We start from the raw sequence: 23,341 nt of genomic DNA on the forward strand, positions 1-23,341 counted from the left end.
CCCAACAGCAGAGTTTTACTAATTTTTTTCTCAGTACGGTCTTATTACTTTGTGCAGTAAGTAAGTTCACTCAGTCATGATCTCGGAATATACTTAAAGATCGTACACTATAACTTCTATCATTACCAGATGAAACGTCTTTACGTTGCTTATTGACGTGACATAGAATAATAATATTCCTCTGTTTCTCTTGTAATAACCTTCTTCTGTTACTTTTTTAATAACCTTCATATGTTACTCTTTTAATAACCTTCTTCTTTTACTCTTTTAATAACTTTCTTCTGTTGCTCTTTTAATAACCTTCTTCTTTTACTCTTTTAATAACCTTCTTCTATTACTCTTTTAATAACCTTCATATGTTACTCTTTTAATAACCTTCTTCTTTTACTCTTTTGATAACCTTCTTCTGTTGCTCTTTTAATAACCTTCTTCTGTTGCTCTTGTAATAACCTTCTTATGTCTTTTGATAACTTTCTTTTGTTGTTTTAACCTTCTTCTTTGTTACTTTTTTAATAACCATCTTCTGTTACTCTTTTGAATAACCTTCTGTTACCTTAACTGTTGTTTTTTTAATAACCACCTTCTGTTACCACCTTCTTTTTTTTTAATAACCATTTTCTGTTACTTTTTTAATAACCTTTTATTATTCTTTCTGTTGTAATAACCTTTAACTTTTTAACCTTTCTTTTATTTTACTTCGTTGTTCTCGTAATAATCTTCTTTTACTTTTTAATAACTCTCTTTGATAACCTTCTTCTGTTGTCTTTTAATAACCTTCTTATGTTACTTTTTTAATAACCATCTTCTTTACTCTTTTGATAACCATCTTCTGTTACTCTTTTAATAACCATTTTCTGTTACTCTTTTAATAACCATCTGTTGTTTTTAATAACCACTTCTGTTACTCTTTTAATAACCATCTTCTGTTACTCTTTTAATAACCATTTTCTGTTGCTCTTTTAATAACCACCTTCTGTTGCTCTTTTAATAACCACCTTCTGTTGCTCTTTTAATAACCACCTTCTGTTACTCTTTTAATAACCTTCTTCTGTTGCTCTCGTAATAACCTTCTTCTTTTACTCTTTTGATAACCTTCTTCTGTTGCTCTTTTAATAACCTTCTTCTGTTACTCTTTTAATAACCATCTTCTGTTACTCTTTTGATAACCATCTTCTGTTACTCTTTTAATAACCATTTTCTGTTGCTCTTTTAATAACCTTCTTCTGTTACTCTTTTAATAACCATCTTCTGTTACTCTTTTAATAACCATTTTCTGTTGCTTTTTTAATAACATTATTCGTTGCTGTTGTAATAACCTTCTTCTATTACTCTTGTAATAATCTTCTTTTATCACTTTTAAAAGACCTAGAAAATGTAGTAACCCAATGAATTTAAATATAATTTGTATTTTAGAAACATCTTTTCATGTAATTCAGCGGTAATTCTGAATCGCTAAAAATTTGGTTTCGATACACGAGGTAAGCACTTAATCTTTTGTGTAAGTTTGTCTTTAATAATAAAGAAATGAATCTTAGAAACGCTACAATGGAGAAATATATGAAGACGATTAGTTTGTGAAAGGTATTTTCTGTATTCCAACCAGAAATATAAACATCTGATTACGTTTTGAAACAATCAGCGTAATTGCGAAAAGATATTTACCAGTTGGATGTTTAGTTGAAATAGAACATTAGTAAAGGTGTATTTTATGTTTGTTTCACTAAAATGACCGAGTAAAAGTCTACTTAAATTATGTTGAAGTTCAAATACGAAAAAGATCTGACTCAAAGGGCATTTAGAACAACACATAAGTGAATAAACATTGTATCTCTCATATACCTATTGGACGCTATGAACTGGCTCATATATTTAAGGTCATGATAAATTTATTTCTAACAGAATTAGTAATTTGTTTTACACAAACCTTTTCGATGCTATTTATTGGTTTATTTATTCAAGATCATGGGAAATCCTTTCCAACAGAATGAATAATATGTCTTACAGAAACCCTTTGGATGCTGTTAACTGAGGTTATTTCTTTAAGGTCATGAAAAATCTGCTGCTTATGAGTTCAAGTTCTTTTCACATCTCGCCAGACATTCTCGTGTTTTTATTCTTGAGAGCGTTATAATGTAAGGTCAATCACATTATTTGTTAGGAAAGAAAGTAACCCAAGAGTTGACGGAGTGTTGTGATCACTTGATGAATTCCAATTAGTATTTCACTACTATATTAGGGACAGCTGGCATAGATAGCCCTCGAGCAGCTTTCAATGAAATTCAAAACAACGAAGCAAGTGATGTTACCAAAAGGAGACAAAGAGATAATAGAATATTGTAGAAACATTAAACAAATGCATTCCAGAGATAATTGCAAAACACTTCATGAGGGTAAAACTGAAACATTGGCCCGGCATGGCCAAGCGTGTTAAGGCGTGCGACTCGTAATCTGAGGGTCGCGGGTTCGCATCCCGGTCGCGCCAAACATCCTCGCCCTTTCAGCCGTGGGGGCGTTATAATGTGATGGTCAATCCCACTATTCGTTGGTAAAAGAGTAGCCCAAGAGTTGGCTGTGGGTGGCGATGACTAGCTGTTTTCTCTCTAGTCTTACACTGCTAAATTAGGGACGGCTAGCATAGATAGCCCTCGAATAGCTTTGTGCGAAATTCCAAAACAAACAAACAAAACTGAAACAGTTTTATAGAAATAAAACGCACAGAGATAAAAAATGTATTGCACAAACATTACTAAAACCTGAAGTGATCCAGTTTAATGATTTTGTTAAGAAGCATCCTGAAAAACTAAGCCAGACCAATTTAGTCAGAGCTGGAGTAAATATCATACAATTTGAAACCTAAAGGAAAATACAAATAAAATCGTAGAAATGTTGTTAAAGATGAAATGGAATAGGTCAGAAATAACTACAGATATGTCAAGCTTTGAAAAGGTTACTGCATATGTAGATGAGGGTAGGAGTGTAGATTTCGTATATCTGGATCTTCAGAAAGTAGTAGACAATGTGCCACATAAAAGGTTTGTAAAGAAACTTTTCTCTATAGATGTGGAAAATAAGTTAGCTAATTGCATAAAATACTGGCTGGATATAAGAAAGCAGAGGGTTGTTATAAATTGAGTTCAGTCAAACTGGATTAATGTTGCAAATGGAGCACCTCAATGCTCAGTCATAGGATAATTGCCGTTTTTTGATTTATATCAATGTCATAGATCAATAATTTACTTAAATTTGCTGATGACATGAAGGTCTTGGGTGTTGCAGACATTGAAGAAGGTGCCGCTGCTTTACAAAAGGATTTAGATCATTTAGTGAGTTGGGTCATAAATGGCAGATGGGTTTTAATTATTATAAGTACAAGATATTGCATGTAGGTTGTCATAATTTGAATTGTAAGTATAATTTGGTTGGGAATAATATTAACATTGTCATGAAAGTAAAGGATCTTGGTGTAGTGGATGATCAGTCTCTTAAGCCATCCAAGCAATGTGTTGGGTAGTATGGTAAGTAGTATTTTATGTACAGAAATGTTGAATACAAGTTTATAGAGATTATAATTTTATTGTATAGGTTACTGGGTAAGTCACATTTGGAATATTATGTTCAGTCTTGGGCTCCTTAGCTTAGAGAAAACATTGAACTGTTAAAAAGAGTTCAGAGGAGAGTTACTAAAATGGTACCTTGGATAGAGATGTTGTTATACAGGAGGGATTAATATTGTTAAAGGAATTAATAGTGTTGATGCAGCATCATTTTCATACTTAACAGAGAGAACTATAGAGCTAGGGGACACAAATATACATCTAGGCAATTTTGTTTGTTTGTTTGTTTGTACTGGAATTTCGCACAAAGCTACTCGAGGGCTATCTGTGCTAGCCGTCCCTAATTTAGTAGTGTAAGACTAGAGGGAAGGCAGCTAGTCATCACCACCCACCGCCAACTCTTGGGCTACTCTTTTACCAACGAATAGTGGGATTGACCGTAACATTATACACCCCACGGCTGGGAGGGCGAGCATGTTTAGCGCGACGCGGGCGCGAACCCGCAACCCTCGGATTACGAGTCGCACGCCTTACGCGCTTGGCCATACATATAGGCAAGATAGAAGCTTTCTTCACATAAGATCATTTTATTTTTCAAAGATGGTGGTTGGCCTAAGGAATGAAATGATTGCGGATGTTGTGGAAACAGTAAATTTGGCTGAGTTTACAAGAAACCTTGACGGATATATAAATGATAAGATCTGCCTTCAATTTGTGTATTTAATAGTTTCAGCTTGGCTTACAGAATGGGACAGCCTAGATGGATCAACAGATCCCGTGTTGTCTCTAAATATTCTGTTAAGTTGATGCCGAAGAAAACTAAAAGTAAGGTTTCAGTGTATTAGTTTGGGTTGTTTTGAATTTCGCGCAAAGCTACATGAGGGCTATCTGCTCTAACCGTCCCTAATTTAGCATTGTAAGACTAGAGGAAAAACAGCTAGTCGTCACCACCCACTGCCATTTCTTGGGCTACTCTTTTACCAACAAATAGTGGAATTCACCGTCATGAAAGGGCGAGCATGTTTGATGAGACAGATTCGAACCCTCAGATTACGAGTCAATTGTTTTAACCATCTGGCCATGCCGAGCCAGGTTTCAGAATAATGTTGTAAATTAAAAACTAACCAGTTAATACATAAGAAAAATTGCCAATAATAATAGTTTGGAGTCTTTAGAATTATAAGAAATTTTGCTCCTTAAAATCCTTTGGCCTTTTAATATTGACAACAATAGTCTGGAAGGCTAACTAATTTTCCATGTTATAACACATTTAAAATAGTGTTTTGTTGTATATTGGAGAAGATAATTGCTGAAATAGATTTTTACTCTAAAATTTATTTAGGATTTCATCTTGCTTTAAGAGCCTCACGTCTAACATTAACAGAATATATCAATCCCATCTCGTCGTGACAAGTTGCTTTTAGAAAATTAACTAAAAGTAATGGCTGAGCATCTTTTACTCTATACGCAATCAAGTCACGTACATAGTAGCATTCTAAACGTACGTTTGAATGAAATTCCTTAGGTTTATCTATCGATTTGTGAGAAACAAAATAACGTAAAACTTGTAAATAACGAAATAAGAAGAAAATTTTTAACTTAATTGAATGGTTAAAGGCTATCTGGCATGCAATACAGAAATGATAAGTGGATATTGTGGAATGGACGAACTTAACAACGTTCTTCAACATGATATATCATTCCCTGGAGTTATATCTAAATAGAAATTTTTTCGCACGAACTTTCATGAAAGAAATATAACATAAATTTAGAGTGCATGTCACACGTGTAAAGCAGTGCATTTTAGGCGAGCAAATAGAATAAAAATAGTGTTCACCTAAAACTGTAAAAAAAATGGCCAAACCATCAAAAGATCTGATCGGTTATTGAGATATAGCAGTTGCCTCATGTTGTCCTTCAATCTGCATGATCAGTTATTGAGATATAGCAGTTGCCTCATGTTGTCCTTCAATCTGCATGATCAGTTATTGAGATATAGCAGTTGCCTCATGTTGTCCTTCAATCTGCGTGATCAGTTATTGAGATATAGCAGTTGCCTCATGTTGTCCTTCAATCTGCATGATCAGTTATTGAGATATAGCAGTTGCCTCATGTTGTCCTTCAATCTGCATGATCAGTTATTGAGATATAGCAGTTGTCTCATGTTGTCCTTCAATCTGCATGATCAGTTATTGAGATATAGCAGTTGCCTCATGTTGTCCTTCAATCTGCATGATCAGTTATTGAGATATAGTAGTTGCCTCATGTTGTCCTTCAATCTGCATGATCAGTTATTGAGATATCGCAGTTGCCTCATGTTTTCCTTCAATCTGTATTACTTACAGCATTCAGGTTAGCATGACATATTTCACTTCCATTTCACCTGTAAAATCTAACTATGTGTGTTTTCTAGGTATGATTAATATCTTTAAGTTCTTTAGTCTTTAAATGGTGAAGCTTAGGGAAAACTTATTTTGTTAGTGCCCTAGTGTCTATGCGGAAGGAATATTACCTGAAAAACGTTTAAACTCATGAACCAGTTTCTTTGTCCTACCGCACCCACTTTCTTATGAATCACCTTAATGATATATCTTCATACAACATGATGTAGAGTTACTCCAGTTTCAACATGTACATCTAAGTCTTTAAAAGAGTTGAACTTGATGATATCTCTCCATACAGCGTGGAACCTGATACAAACATTTATATACACCGTACTCTATTTTCTTAATGATCGGCCCTCATGATATCGCTCCATATAATATGGTATCATGCTGTAAACTCTAACAGTTTCCCCACGAAGTATTTCTTTTACATCAGTTTTTATCCTGTATCCTTCAGCATCTGTTACGTTTTTTTTTTGGATTATAATGCTAATCCATTTTTCACAGATTAAAGGTTAAGTAATAGGAACATTGTATTGTCGACAGAACATCACGAACAACCTATGCTGGTCATAAGTGACACCAAAGGCTAACAAGAGTCAACTCGTTCATTTCGCAACACTACGAGCTCATGTTCAGGATACAAAACCTTTGTTCCCAGTATAGACATATAATCGGTTTTCAACTCTCAGAAGGGCCCAACATGACCAGATGGTTAAAGTGTTCGACTCGTAATCCGAGGGTCGCGGGCTCAAATCCCCATCACACCAAATATGCTCACCCTTTCAAACGTGTTGGCGTCATGATGTTACTGTCAATCCCACTATTCGTTGGTAAAAGAGTAGCCCAAGAGTTGGCTGTGGGTAGTGATGACTAGCTGCCTTCCCTATAGTCTTACACTGCTAAATTAGTTTGGGACGGCTGGCACAGATAGCCCTTGTGTAGCTTTGCGCGAAATTCAAAAACAAACACACAACTACTCTCCAAAGTAAGCAATATTAAACTTTATTTCCATTTGGATCTTCTAGAAGTTTACACAAAAACGTAACTATTCTTTTTTTAAATTTCTTAACTGTCAATACAGTTTTTGATAACACAGTTGCTAAAGATAGAAGACCGCTAGAATCATGTAGGTTTCATTATCAGTGACTGAAAATTGACTATAGACGATCAAACTGAGGACACATTGTGTCACTGGTATTTATGGAACAAGATCATAGAAAAGGTGTATCTTATAACATATTCTATTTCACTGTTTTACTGTATTACCAGAAACGTTATCACTATCATTATTTGATTATATATTACGACTAATGTAACGAGTCGACTAAAAAGCAATTAGAGTTTGTGACATCCCTACTGTCTCATATATGTTTGTCTACATTCTAGGTTGTCCGCAATCTCTACACGTGTATTCTCTAACCATTGAGCTCTGTCACTGAGCTTTTGTTTGTTCATTATTTCTTAACTAAAACATTATTTGCAGAAAATTATATGATTGTAAGAAAAGTCATCCCATTTATCAAAGCCTGTTCAATATTTTTTTCCGTTCTTTTAAACAATTAATTTTGTTACACCTAGTAAAATCTGGTCCAACAAAGTAATTGGTCATTATTATGCTTTTGCAAAAACATAAGAATACCAAGGCTCTTGAAAGGAACTCCTGTTAAGATATTGTCCCCATTGGATACAATGCTCAAACAGGGAACTTTCCCTACCTGCTCTACACTCCAACCAGCAGACACTCTTGATTTAAGTTACTCGAGTTTGAGCTTTGTTAGTCAGTTTTTAGGACCGCTATAGAGTTCGAAGATTTATTGGACTTACACCAAGAGTTTTATTTTTAGTTATTTTTATTACATTTACCAAGCATATCGGAATCAGCTCTGTACGTATTTGTGTGGGGGATTAAATAAATTCCATATCCTGGAGGCAGGAAAACTGGGCGATGAAAAGTGGTCACGTGACCTAAGACATTTGAAAAATTGTTAGGAGAAAGAAAGGGTTTAAATGATTAAAAGATTTGACTGACTAACTTCATTCTTGTATTGAAATTAATTGATTAAAATGTATTGAGATTTACCATATTTTATAAATTGTATAAATTGCATATTTATGCCCTTAAAATATTTGGCTTACAGAGCAACATCAATTGCATCTTAGGCCTAATACATAACGAAAAATCTTTGTTATTTTGTATAACTTCTCTTACTTCTATTCTTCTACAAAGTCTGTGCTATTCATTTCTACGCCTTTGTTTTAAATCGAGCAATAAGGAAGCACAAACTGAGCTTACTGTGTACAATAATTTTATTCCTTTTTGTAACAAACCAATCAGAAGTTAGCGTTTAGCACATTTTGAACAGGTCATTTGCTAAGCCTCATTTAACAATGATGGTATGATTTATTTTTCTTTTTTTAAAAAAAAGAAGTATAGGATTAAATGTAAGATGAGGGCTTGAAACAGTTATATATGAACCTTTTCCGGTTAATTGGTTCACTGACGTATCTCAGAACGGTTGGTATGGGTATTAGCACTTTTACTAATAAAGCAGAGAACAAACTCAATCTTTGTTAACCTGAAGATGACCTAGAAAGGTGAAAAAACGTTGTTCTCTCCTCATCAATAAAAATGTTGATGCCCATTCCAGCCGTTCTGAGATGTAAGTCCAGAGACTGTGCCACTTGGGGGTGGGAAGTTTAGAAGACTTAAAAATAAATAACAGTTCCTATAGAGTTTATTTTCTTTCCTGAAAATGTTTTCCTAATAAATTGCATACGTTTGAAAATACTTCAGGGAAGTTTAATTTGACCACTGTTGTGTTCATTTATTTATTGAACGACACATACAAATATAAAACTTATTATTTATTGAAAAGTTACTATATGTATTAAATTCAATTTGATATCAACATATTGTTGTTAGCAAAAATCACGAAACCTAGCCTCACCGAGATAAGAGAGACGCTATTTTGAAAGGTGATTTATTACGTCATAGGTGAATATCTGTCAGTTTTGACTATTTCTTTATGATCAATAATTATATTCAAATTCTAAGGTGAAAGAAACTATTTTCAAAGTGTTTTTAATAGTATTTCACAACAATAATTTCAAAATGTCACACCATAAAAAAAGAAATAAAAGTGAAACGATAAGAAATTTTAAAGCGGTTTAGTAGATTTGTTCTCAATTTCATATACTGCGAGACCAACCCATACGATAGATAGCTACATGAGGATTTTCTTGTTAACTGGCTTACTATAGTATTTGAAAAAACAGAACATAAAATGATGTGGTATGTTAGATGTTGTAACAAGTTTGAAATATTCAAGTTATCAACTAGATAGATTTAGTATATCGGTATCTCTCGAATGGTATACAACGAAACATTAAAAGGCAACTTAATCTTGCTAATATGCAGTTTGAAGTAACAATGATCGCATGATGTTTTTTCCAACTAAATTATATGAAATTTTAAACTCTCGTACAAAGATTACGTTATTAAACATTCATTAATTCATTTCGGTATAATATAATACCTTTTTATAATTTTTTTACTTTATTTAATCATGAAAAAATATCTTTAACCTTTGTTCCCTAATCGTATAAATATATATTGAAATATTAGTTCTGAAAATAATTTACATTAACTCGTATTTGTAAGAATCGTGTTATACATTTATTTATCTAAAGATGGCGCAACTATCGAATAGTGTATATCCTATTTCGTTTGAATTACAAATGTGTAAATTTTTTAGCCGTAAATAGAAATAAATCGAGCGAAGGAAACTCAGTCACTTTTGTGATAGTTAACGATAAATTTTCATCTCTAAAGCCGCAAAACGATTTTGTTTTCTGTGCTGTTAATTCCTTATTAAGCGCAATGTTGGTTGGCATCATACATGGTGTATGTGTTTCTTGTACCCGCTATTTATTCTCGTGTTTTTAGACATTATTTAGACGTATTTTGAATGGAGGATACACAAGCTATAACTATAGTAATAGATTATTTTAAATTTCTGTTGGTTACATCATATCATGGTGCGTAAGACTGCGTCAAAAAATGTTTCGTAATAATGTAATGTCGTGCCAGGATTTATTGTAATTGTTCTTCTATAAAACTCTTGATGTTATAAGGTTCTTGAGATTTGCGAAGCGTTAGAAACACAGTAGGTTCATGACTTACAATCTCTTACTACTGACCAAAAATGTAGTTCAGTGCCTCTTAATGAACATGTATATTTTTCGCAACATTTTGATAAAGAACAAATACATTCTCCCAACATGTCAAACACTTTTTCTGGTTATAGATATTACAGTAGCATAAGTGCCAGGTATCAAAACCTAAATTTTAGCGTTATAAACCTTGAAGCTTCCCGCCGTGCCATTGAGGAGCATAAACTAAAAATACGTTGTATAATTAGCGCTAACTTGTGTTTCCTTTTACAACAGATCCGAATTCTAAAAAAAAAAAATTACTATCCATACTTTGGAACTGAGGATGCGTTATAATGATGATGATAAACTCTCACTATTACGTGTTCCACAAGTAGTCCTGAGGGCATTATGTGTTCCACAAGCAGTCCTGAGGGTGTGAGAAGATTTACAGTGCTGACCAAAATCTTAAGGCCAATGAACATAAAGAAAAAATATGCATTTTGCGTTGTTAGATTTAACCACTTATTTGAGTGGAGCTTCGAAAGATGAAAATAAGAAAAGAGAAAATTAAAACTTTTTAGCATTTAATAAGGAAAATGTGAACACTATGAAAATAACCAAAATACTTGCTGGTTAAAAGTTTAAGACCATACTGAAATAAAGCGTTAATTGGTAAATACGTAACGAAATTTAGTTATTTGTGTTAAAGCATTAGCGTTGTCAACACCTCCCACTGACATCTCCTGTGTTACATTGGGTAAAAACATGGCAAAGGCTAAAAATGTTGACAGAGTTTGAACATAGCAGAATTGTCGAGATACAAAAGCAAGGTCTCATTCAACATGCCATCGCTGGTGAAATTGGGCGTAATAAAACTGCTCTTGAAAATTTCTTAAGCGACCATGAAGGATATGGAACGAGAATTTCAAGTGGTACGCCCAAAGAAACTTTCGCCGGCGTTGAGCAGGGAAATACGACGGGTTGTCCGGTAGGACAACAGCCGATCGTCGAACCAGATTAAGGCCCTTTCGGACGGAGAATGCAGCTCAAGAACAATAAGACGGCATCTATGAGAGAAAGGCCTTAAAAACCGTAAACGTCTTAAAGGCCACGCCTCCTTCCACATCACGAAACAGCTCGGTTAAACTTTGCTGAGAAGCACCAAACATGGAACGTAGAAAAGTGGAAGAAGTTTTTGTTCTCTGATGAGAAAAAAAAAAACTTGGATGGTCCAGATGGCTTCCAACGTTACTTGCACGACAAGGATATTCCACCGGAGACATTTTCAACACGACACAGTGGAAGAGGTTCCACCATGATCTGGAGTGCTATCTTTTTTTTTGGAACAATTAAGCTTCAGGTTATATAGGGGCGTCAAACAGCAGCTGGCTACATTGACATGTTGGAGAGATCATCCTTATTAACTGAAAGCCCTCGCTTGTGTGGAAATGACTGGATCTTTCAGTAGGAGAACGCTGTAATCCACAATGCCCGCAGGACAAATGACTTTTTCATGACGAATAACGTGATTCTTTTGGACCGTCCAGCGTGTCGCCCGAACTGAACTCCATTGAAAATGTTTAGGGGTGGATGGCAAGGGAAGTCTATAGAAATGGACGTCATTTCCAAACAGTGCATGATCTTCGTGAAGTTCAAACAAACTTCAACTTCTGCAAACACTTATATCGACCATGACAAAGCAAATGTTTGCAGTTATTCGCAATGACGGCCGTGCAACTCACTACTGAGACCTCTTGTTGGGCATATCCTGTCCTGTTTAGGACTTCTTTTTGTATGGCCTTAAACTTATGACCTGCTAGTATTTAGGTTATTTTCATAGTGTTCACATTTTCCCTATTAAATGCTAAAAGGTTTTTATTTTCCCTTTTCTTATTTTCATCTTTCGAAGCTCCACTCAAATAAGTGGTTGAGTCTAACAACGCAAAATGCATATTTTTTCTTTATGTTTATTGGTCTTAAGATTTTAGCCAGCAGTGTATTAATAAACCTCTTTCGTTCTAAATCTTTCTATGACTTGAGAGAAATAATTGGAGAGAAATAAAACAGATAATATTTGACAATATTTCAAAATACTTGTCAAGCAGTGTTTCACAGATTGACTTCAGTTTCCTGAAACACAATTTTAAGCAAATTGGTACTAAAAATTTTGGGCACCAAATAAATTGTTCATTAACAAAACTAGGTTGCTTTATTTCATGTTTTCATCATGTTATAATAGACTTCGATTTTCCAACGTAGTGCATTTAACGTAAAAAACAATACGAACACCACCGTTATCAAATAGAGTATTTAACATAAAAAATACGAATACTCTTGTTACTAAATAGAGTATTTAACGTGAAAAATACGAATACTCTTGTTTATAAATCGGCGTGCCAATAGATAGTAGAATATTGTTGGTTAGCTACAGTCAAAATACTATAGACCTTGGAATCTATGATTGTTACAAGTACTTATTGATCGGAAAACTACAGATATTTAACCAAGAAAGGTTATAGATTTAGAACATTAGAAACGTTAAACTTCAGAGACTCAACTTCGAATGGTATAATTTCTACAAGGGCATCAGACATCTTATTCGGTAAAAAGTGACCTTATAAATCCCGTGAGGCTAACCCAGGATAGAGCTAGCTAGCTTTCCCGTCAAGAGAAGTGTAACAATATCAACTCAGAGTTCATTCGCTCGTCGTGGATCATCGATAAAATATTCAATTATTGATCAGATAGAAGAATGAATATTGTTAGTGAGTTTGTAAAATATTTTTTATAAACCATTATTTGTAATAACCGTTATTATTAATTGTGTTGTTGCCTGTATATTAAAATATATTTTTATTAAGAAAGAAAATTGTATGTATCAATCTTATTAGCAAATATTATAAATCTAATGCATTTTGATATTTAATTAACTTCTAAATTAAAATTTTCGGCTATTTAAAATCGTAGTACATAATGTAGGTAACATGATAAATCGGAGATTCGTCAGAGATGAATTATAATGGGTAACAAGAGAAAAGTGGGAGATAGTGTTTAGGACATGAACGACCTTTAGCCCGTATGTTTATAGTATGGAAGTGTGAAATATTATAATCAAAACTCAAATCTATATGTATCTTAGAAGGTTTGAGTCTTCATTTTACTTCATTATGAAACCTTGTCTATGGCCATGTGTTTAGGGAGCTCAACTCGCGATCTGAGGATTAAGGTGGGTTTGAATTCCCATCATACCAAATATGCTCGCCCTCTCAAACGTGAAGACGTCTTGTTTTACGGCAAATCCTGCTATACGACGATAAAAGAATAGTCCAAGAGCTGGCGGTGGGTGATGATGAATAGCTGGCTTCCGTCTAGTCTTACACTACTAAATAAGGGATGGCTAGCGCAGATAGCTCTCGAGTAGCTTTGCGCGAAATTATAAAAACAAGCAAACGAACAAGAAGACGCAGATATCCCTCGTGCAGATTTGCGCGAAATTCAAACAAAAGATCTTTTATTTATTTTTACGTATTCAAATATGTATGATTAAATATTCTTTTTACAGTTTATTATTTTCAGACATTCTATCTATTTAAGATATAATTATTTCTATTTTTACCTTCTTGAACTAAGAACACATCATAACTGGTTTATAGGAGGAGAAAGAAACGTGTTTTGATGTAACCTGGAAGGGAAATCGTCGTTATATTGATTTGTTTTATTAGATTTCACAAATAGGAAAGTTATATTTAATAACTAATTCCAATCTGTTAGAGCTGAAACATGAACATAAAATCGAAGTTATTCATAAATACCCTAAGATATCCAATCTGACTTTGAAATACAAGTAACTTGGTAGCACAACTAACATATATATATATCAGGTGATCCCTCAAGTAATGTCCTATTTTAGGTTCAGAAAAATAGAAAGGGTTTCAAACGCTTTTAATGTTAATTAATCAATAATGTATGTTCAATTATTATTAACTATTTCCTGACAACGATTCACAAGCTTCTGAATGCCACCTCTGTAAACTTCTTGGGGTTTAGAGGAAAAGAATGCAGAGAGGTAGTTTTGACATCTTCATGAGTTCCAAGCGCTCTTTTCCATTAAGATAGTTCTGCAAACTTCGAAATAGGTGGTAATCAGATGGGACTAGGCCTGGAAAACAAGAAGGATGTGGATGTTTTTCCCAGTCTAGCTCTTCAGTCTTTCCAGATGTGATCCTTGCTGTATGTGGCTGTGCATTATCCTGGTGTAACACAACACTTTTACGATTGATCAAAGCAGGCCTCTTTTATTTCAGTGCAACATTCGAGCGCTCTAACTGTTGACAATAGAAGTCTGATGTAATTGTTACATTGATTGGCAGCAGCTGAAAGTGGATCACATCAACAATATCCCACCAAACGCAAAACAAGACTTTCCTAGGGTGAATGTCCATTTTGGGCTGTGCTTTAGCCAGTTTACCTGCACTGAGCCATTGTCTGCGGCGCTTATGATTTTTATGAAACATCCATTTTTCATCATCAGTCACTAATCCGTCCAACAAAGGTAAGTTACTTTCACGAGCGTGCAGAGAAGTGCAAATGTCCTCTTCTATTCTGAGATTGGCTTTTGTCAACGTATGGGGACCCATACGTTCAGCCAGCAGCAAGTCGTCATTAAACTCAACAGGATGACCTGAACGTGGCGCATCACTTAAGCTGTAGTCACCTGATCTGAACTTCTGAAACCACCTTCGACATTTTTTTTCACTGAGAGACTCCGGACCATAAACACCTTGAATGTTTGGTGTAGTTTCTCCTGCACTATTGCCTTTATTAAACTCATAAAGCATTATATGTTTAATGTGTTCCTCAGACACATCCGCTCCATAAGGGTTTATTCCATTAATTATCTAAAAAGTGGAGTTGGGTTAATTTCTTTTATTTGTCTGAACATTTTTATACACGTCCTACTACATATTTTAGTCGTTAAAGCTAAGAAAGACAGAAGTTTTGATAAAGTTTCTGTATTAAATTTTCGGACATTACTTGTGGGATGATCTAATATATAAAAATGAATTTTTCTGTAGCAAAGAGGCCCAGCATGGCCAAGCGTGTTAAGGCGTGCGACTCGTAATCTGAGGGTCGCGGGTTCGCATCCCCGTCGCGCCAAACATGCTCGCCCTTTCAGCCGTGGGGGCGTTATATTGTGACGGTCAATCCCACTATTCGTTGGTAAAAGAGTAGCCCAAGAGTTGGCGGTGGGTGGTGATGACTATGTGCCTTCCCTCTTGTCTTCCACTGCAAAATTAGGGACGGCTAGCACAGATAGCCCTCGAGTAGCTTTGTGCGAAATTAAAAACAAACTGTAGCAAAATGTGACGAAGTATGATCCAATTACACTGCATAACTGCATGCTTTGTTGTAATAAAATAATTATATAAACTCTGGATTTGTTAAGTGAATTTGATATATATATGTGTGTGTGTGCATAAAATAAACATTTCTATTGGCTGTTCTAGTTGTCATCTATACTTATTTTATATTAAGTTAATCTTTGCTTTCATTGTAAGTTTCCAAACTAAGCTAATACTCTTATCTAGTTATATTTAGATGAATTGCTTTGAAACTACTCCAGTTGTGTTTAGATCGTACATTTAGTTCGATACTGCAATTTCGATTCTAATGACTTTTGCGAAGGGCTTCAAACTAAATTTTTGACCACAGATCTCGAGAAGCTTTTAAGAGATCTCTCCACTGTGCATAGAATTGGCGTATAAGACCACATTTAAGCAAATATGAGTTAGAATGAAACTGCTACCATTCGGTTTCTCAGTTGTTTTTTTTTCTAGTAAAAACAGTCGTTCATTTCGATCCATGGTTCGAGCTTTGTAAACGTCTGGCCTGTGAGCCTTCGTAAATGTTAAATCCCTGTTTATAATATTATTGACAGTATTGCAATAATATTTTCAAGCGAAGGGTCTTCTTTCGTATCCATAGACTCCAGTTTGCAGACGAGATACTGATCCGAGTATAGTTTCGAAGCCTGTTGCATTTTTAAATGTACTACTATACACGTTTTGTCCGCTAACAAGGAGAATAACGACATTTTTTCTTCCAAATAGAATCTTCCATTTTTTTAAATCGTGTAACAAACTCGTTGTTTGAATGACTATTCTTCTCGTCTCTGATTCGCTAAGCCTAAAATATTCGCTGGTGACATTGTAATGTCAAATCATATGGAATTCGCCGCGGGCCAAATATAAAAATAGTAATTATCGTGTTTACTGATATTTTGAATAAAATCAACGTAAACATTGAAAACCCTGAAGAATCAAACACTAAAAAAATATTAAATACTTTATAATGTTAGATAATAACCTGATGTATTGGTTTGTTTGGTTTGAATTTCGCGCAAGGCTACACGAGATCTATCTGCGTTAGCCGTCACTAACTTAGCAGTGTAAGACTAGAGAGAAAGCAGCTAGTCATCACCATCCACCGCCAACTCTTGGGATACTCTTTTACCAACGAATAATGGGATTGGCCGTCACATTGTAACGCCTCCACGCCTGGGAGGGCGAGCATGTTTGGTGCGACCGGGATTAGAACGCCTTAACACGCTCGGCCATGCCGGGCCTAATTGGGTATTGACATTAGAAAATGGTGATAGTTTTATATCAAATGTTGGAAGATATTTTATAATCATTTGTTTGTTTGCAGTTAATCATAAAGCTGTACTATCTACACCACGAGTATCAAACCTCGGTTTCTAGCGTTTTAAGTACGTAGACATATCACCGTTCCACTAGGGGGCGTTTATAATCAAAGCAATATGGAATGTTAACTGTATAAAAAATCTTAATGTTTAATTTAACTAAAGAATTCGTATAGGCATGAATAGATACAAATTAGAACACAATTAGAACGCCCCCACGGCTGAAAGGGCGAACCCGCGACCCTCAGATTTCCAGTCGAGTGCCTTAACCATCTGGTCATGTCGGGCTAGTCTGATGTAAAGAAGACGTTTGTGAAGTTTGGTTATTTAGAATCAAACCTTTATGAACTTACATTTTTCAAAATATAGATCGAAAATTTAAACTTAGTTAATGCGATTACAGGATGTAACGTTTTTTTCACTTTGTCTTACAGCGATTTCAGATAACAATATCGGAACAGATGTAGTGCAAAACTCCATATTTAAACTCCAATTCACTGTCTTCAACCAGTTGTTACTTTATTCTAATATATAAAAGTTGTTACTTTCTTCTAATATATAAAAGAAGCACTATAATAGGCTTGAAAACGCCGTTTGATTTGATTTGAATTCTATTCATGTTGACATTTGCTTGACTTCTTCCTTTCGGGACAGGTCTCGGCCTTTCTTTCCGGTGCTGCCTTTGCCTCCACCCAAGACATCATTTAGAGAGACATCCTCCACCCAAAGAGTTAAAAATAATAATAATAATTAATTAAAAAAAAACCAACTTATTCCCAATAACAATTCACGAAAGGGGACGAAGAGAAACCACAACGTTCCTGAACACTCCAGTTGGAGAGAGAAACTCTTCTGATTTCTCTCTCTCTAAACTAAACCCCTGCCACGTTAGTTTGAGTTTGAGTTTGAGTTTGAGGCTAGAAAACAATCAAACCCAATGAGTAAAAATAGAACTTATCCGACGACGAAGTTGGCTGTCCTACTAGATATATTCCTAATTTAGTGGTTTCACATGGTCTACAGGTGTTATATCCAGTTTATTTCTACCACAGTATTTCTTTTTTATTTATCTTAAAGTCCCAGGTTCTAATCTAGTTACCGAACATGCTAACTCTTTTAGCCGTGGAGGCGTTATAATGTGACGACCAATGTTATTATTTGTTAGTAGAAAGTAGTCCAAGAGTTGGCGATGGGTGATATTGACTAACTGCCTTTCCTCTAGCCTATTACTATTACAATTAAAAGCAGCTAATACATATAGTTTTGGAATAGCTTTGTGTGAAATTCAAGACAAACAAACAGATAAATTTCGTAGCTTAGATAACTGGGGATCAACAATTACTAATTTTCTTTCTGTAACTAGAATGACTGGTGGACAGCGTGATGGTCTGTGAACTCAAGGATTCATGGTATGCGTCTCGTTACCCCAAAATCACGCTTGCATGTTGTTCCTGATTATATTTTATAAGCAATGATAAAACCCCAAGTATTTAATTAAAGAAATACCAGTTAACAGTAGCAGCCTTCCCTCTAGTTTACATTTTAAAATTAGAAATGATTAGTGAGAAAAACATTGTGTAACTTTACGTAAACTTCAATAAACAAATTTTGTAGCTTGTGTTCAGGTTTTGTTTAACTCTATGTGTATAAAAATGTTATTTTTAAATATTTCGTGTGGTATGTATATTTCTTATAAACTTTCAAGATACAGAGCTAATACAAATCCAATATACAAGACAAGTGTATCTTATTATTAGGTCTTCATATAAAAGGTAAGAATAACGTTATATGTATTTAATACCAGAAAAAAATAGCTATTTTATGGCGTTTTATGGTCTTTTATATTAGTATTAATATGTATTTTATACCCCAGTATGCACTACAGAAATTAAGTAATATTATATTACGATTTTTCTTAAATTATAGTTTAAACTATCTTAACACTAGATCATGTAGCCTATATTCAACACAATGACCTCTTCAGTAGCCGTCACACACTTTTCTCACTCACTAATCGCTACTGTTGCTAGATACTCTGTATTGTAAATTATACTAATAGTCTTTCAAATAGGATAAAGCCAACCGAATACGTTATACTGTACTAGCTTATGAGATTAAAATGCAAAACAAAGTAAAGAAACTCGAAAGCACGCGAAATGAAATATAATTACCAATAAGTTAATAATTATGAACGATAAACAACACCATAGTACCTGAAATCAAATAAAGCGTTAATAATAAGCATTATTTCCTAATCTAGGTTATTATATTTATGTCACACTATCTTTATAAGTGTTTCAATAACTAATTTTGAAATTACAACTGTCTTCATTTCAAAGCAATTTTAGGCAAAGTACAATCTAACCCTCTAATGCACATTGTAACGTACAGGTACCAAACATTTTTTTCTCAGTTGTTGATCAGACTAATCAGCTTAAAGGGTATCACTTGAATTTACTTCTATATAGCAGAGTTATATCTATCTTTGTTACTTAATACACATGTAAACTTTGAAATTATAACTGTCTTCATTTGAAAGGAATTTTAGGCAAAGTATAATCTAACCCTCTAAAAGGAATTGGTACCAATCACGGCCACCTACTTCGATACACAAATTTTGAAGCGTCTCTAGATATTTGAACCAAGATCATGAAAAGAGGAAATGCAACCATCACTTGTTCGAAATGTTATGAGACGTTTAATGCTTAACCCTAGATCTGGTGTTTCTTACTGGTTCATCGGTTCATCATTTTTGATCAGATCAATTAGCTCAAAGGGTATTTTGTACTAGAGGTGTTTTTGGTGGGTATCATATGTTATGGAATACATTTAATCTATCTAGATTTAACCTCACAGCCATTGAGACGCCTAACACGGACATCAGATTCGTTCGGAACTATACATACCTAATCTCATAAGTAAATAGTCTGAGAAGGTCACATAACTGTTTTAATTACTTTAAATACACAACACTGCATTTATATATTATACACTTTGTGTATTTATATGTAAAATACCACAGCAAAGTAATAATTACAAAAGAACGTCCGAAGCGATCCACAAGTTTCCCTCCGGAATAAATATATATAGTGTTATTTTTAAATATGTTATTTTTGAAACATTTTTGCTTCGTAAGGTTATTTCCAGTATATGCGGATGCAAAAGTACGAAAATAATAATTTCAGAATAGTTTTATTTGCGAGTTGCATTTATCAAATATATAGCAGTGGTTTAGCATAAGTCTAAGAAAAGACATACATGAGACAAATTCACTTGCTTGTGCTATGTGGTCAATAAACATTCATACTTTGCACATGCAGAGCAATATGCAACACATAATAAATACATATAAATCAGCGTGTATGTCATCAAAATCACGAATAGAGGAAGTGCAACCATTACTTGTTCGAAATGTTATTAGACGTTTACAAAATGTTGAAATTACAACCGTTTTTTATTCCAAAGCAATTTTAGACCAAGTACAATGTAACCCTCTATTGAACATTGTAAGTAAATCTGTCTTTGTTACACAATACACTTGTAAATACTTTATTGTTCTTGTCGAATGCTCTCACTTCTATATAACAGAACATTTAATTGTTGTTGGTTTATAAACTAAACGTTGTTGATTATAGGTATACTCATTCATAGCTTATCGAAATATGTTTCACAAAAAAATATTTTCACACCGTACTTACATGGTATGTACAATAAAGGGTTAACGTAGATCATAATATCATATAAAAATTAGTATTTCCAGGGACCGCTACCGGGAATGATAATAATTTTCTTGTGTACACCTCCGTAGCTGTACGTTCTCTTGGGTGGGTAGTATGGAGGTGGAACAGGAGCAGAAGACTGGACGTTGACGTGAGCAGGATAGCTACTTTTGGTGCCTGGTTCATTGGTGTAAACGCGAGCTTTGAATCCATCGGGTCCGGCAGTGTACTGGACTTTCCTTAGGCGTCCATCCGGATCAGAAACCTTGTATGATCCACTCACGTGACCAAAACCGTCTCCCGATTCGTGACGAGAGCTAAAACCACCATATACTGGAGCGACATAACTAAAAGCGTATGGTGTTGGAATTGAAGGGTAAACTGGTTGATGGACGTAACGGTGACCCAACTGTTATCAAAAAAGACAAAAAAGATGGACATCAAAGGGCATTCAGGCTATCCTTTATTGATTTTTGTTGGACAATTAGAGTTGTTAGTTTACATTACATCTTCCTCTAGCGGCCCAGCGATAAGTCTGAATGTGCATAACACTATAACACTATTGGGTTTCGATACCTCTGTTGGACACAACACAGATAGCTTATTGTGCAGCTTTGTGCCTGACAATAAACTAAATATAACACCAGATTTGTTTGTTATTTTGGAACAAAGGCAAGTTGGGCTATCTAATTTATCCACCGCGAGGAATCGAAGTAGGATATTGGTGTTGTAGATCCACAAACTTAGCGCTGTCCCACCGGGAGGAAATTACGTTATGAAAACAAAAGTTTTGAAATTCACTAAAGAAATTCTGTACTTATAATTTACTAAGCGTCTTATTTTCTTCAGTCATTAATCATATAGGAAAATATTAACGTTTTATCAACATACTCAAAACGTTAGATAGCATTAATGTTTTTATAATTATCAAATTTCGTGGTGTTGTTTTTTTTACAAGATATTAAAATTACTATATTAATTATCTCACTTATATTTCATCATTTAAAAATAATGCTGGCTTAGAAAACATTTCTTTTTGAAGAAGGAAAGTCGATGACGAAAAGAATAGAACTTACGGTGTGGATAGGAAAAAGTCTAAAATAACTTCTTTGACTAGAAATTCCACCACTGTAACCAGATTCAGCCGCGCCGAGAAGACACAGAAGAGCCAAAACCTGATACGTATAATTCAAAGTTAAAACACATTAAGCGTTAAAAAGACTATTTCGTTTCTTTGTATCTCTAACCGTATTAAGCACTATAAAGCAACAAAAAGTCTAAACAAAGCTTGTGTTTGTTTTGTGGTGAAATAGGCTATATGAACCTTTTTTACGAATAATTGCTATTTATTTCTATTTGATTGTATCACTTGTTTAAACAAACATATAATGTACATTTACTTATGTAACATATTATATATTTATAACTGTAGGACGTTTTTCATACTTTGTTCTTACCCAAATTATAATGAAATGAGAAAAAAAGTAAAACGTAACTACTACTTGCCTCAATCATTTTGTCTGCCTTAAAGCTTTCTTGACTCTGAGAGAAACTGAATGAAGCTATTGGTTGCAAAATTTGTAAAGCTTTTATATCTGAAACGAGCAAACCATTATCTGACGTCATTGATCATAAGCCAATAAAGTCTCTTTCTGGCAAATGAAAACAGTTTAGTATTAACAATTGAATTTGAGACTTGTACTTACTGGTTTTCGAAAACATATTTTAAGAATAAAACGAGACGCTTGAATGAGAAATGTTCTACTTATCTGTATACATGTGATTTGGACAATGATAACAAAAAATAAGATTGAGTGCAAAGTAAAGTAAAAAATAGTCTAGAAATTCGTTGGTCTGAAAACCTCTAAACAAAAATATTGTGTGTTAAAGTAATAATATTAAAGTCATCATTTATTATTGTGCCGTGAAATAGACTTGTTAGAATAATTAACGAATGGTTGGGACGACTGTTTTTAATTTAACAATTTACCTCTCTTCCTGTTCATAAGAATGGTGTAGATTATGGCACGTCTAAAAATTATTTAAGATATTAGGATGAGCAGACTTAACTTTGATTCTGATACACGTGGCCTATTGATGCTACTGAGACATTTAAGCAGTCATTGTTTCTACGGACAGTCAGCGATGTAGTTTGAAGTTTCAAATAAAAATTATACAATTTAGAGAAATTATAAAAGACATTTTAAGAGTTTTGAAAATGTATAAATTATGCATAACTTATAGGGTTCAGCATCATTGTGTGGCAGTTTGTGTAAATATCAGTGAACTTTAAATGTCGTTTAAGGGAAAGTCTGAAACGTGGAAGATAGGAGCACTTCTGTCTTCATCCTCCCCATATGGCAGCTGCCTTAATTTACAGTAATCCATCCAAACACTGGAATGCATCTAGACGAGCGACAACTAGCAATATTTCCACAATGTAAAGTTTTACGTCACTATTTCACATAAATGTGTAACTTACCTTTGCCATGAAAAAAAGTACAAATTCCAATGCTTTTTCTACGTAAAACGTATGAAAAGTTAATGTATTCCAACTTCTGAAAGAAAATATCATATGGCAACATTAAAGCACACATTTGCAACAGAAAGAAAAAAGCAGCTCATTTATTTCTTTTAAAGCAAAGTTACATTGGGCTATCTGCTGTGTCCACCGAAGGGACTCGAACCTTGGACTTACCGCTTCTCATCAGGGGATAAAATCTTTAACAAAGAAAGTGAACTGGCTGCATCTAAACATGAGAAATGGATGAGCTGCTATGTTACTTCAGATAACGCTTTGAAATTTAGTCTTTCACATTGTTC

General features: G+C 34.3%; 1 protein-coding gene across 1 annotated transcript; it reads right to left on the reverse strand.

Moving 5' to 3' along the window:
* Window positions 1–20,332: 20,332 nt before the first annotated feature.
* On the reverse strand, window positions 20,333–22,144 carry LOC143228402 (uncharacterized). Its single transcript, XM_076459667.1, has 3 exons — window positions 22,025–22,144; window positions 21,595–21,693; window positions 20,333–20,927 (listed from the first exon to the last, which is right to left on the reverse strand). Exons 1-3 carry the CDS (start codon window positions 22,142–22,144, stop codon window positions 20,547–20,549), a joined length of 600 nt encoding a protein of 199 aa, XP_076315782.1. The 3' UTR covers window positions 20,333–20,546.
* Window positions 22,145–23,341: the final 1,197 nt, after the last annotated feature.

This window comes from Tachypleus tridentatus, chromosome 10 (assembly GCF_004210375.1).
Source record: "Tachypleus tridentatus isolate NWPU-2018 chromosome 10, ASM421037v1, whole genome shotgun sequence".
NCBI lineage: Eukaryota > Metazoa > Arthropoda > Merostomata > Xiphosura > Limulidae > Tachypleus > Tachypleus tridentatus.

Bases quoted from the DNA above. Each gene is read 5' to 3' on its own strand.
- LOC143228402 (XM_076459667.1), bottom strand. From the start codon at position 22,144: ATGACGTCAGATAATGGTTTGCTCGTTTCAGATATAAAAGCTTTACAA. The intron at 21,694-22,024 runs GCAAGTAGTAGT...TATACGTATCAG, and splicing joins AGGCAGACAAAATGATTGAG to GTTTTGGCTCTTCTGTGTCT. The intron at 20,928-21,594 runs GTAAGTTCTATT...TTTTGATAACAG, and splicing joins GACTTTTTCCTATCCACACC to TTGGGTCACCGTTACGTCCA.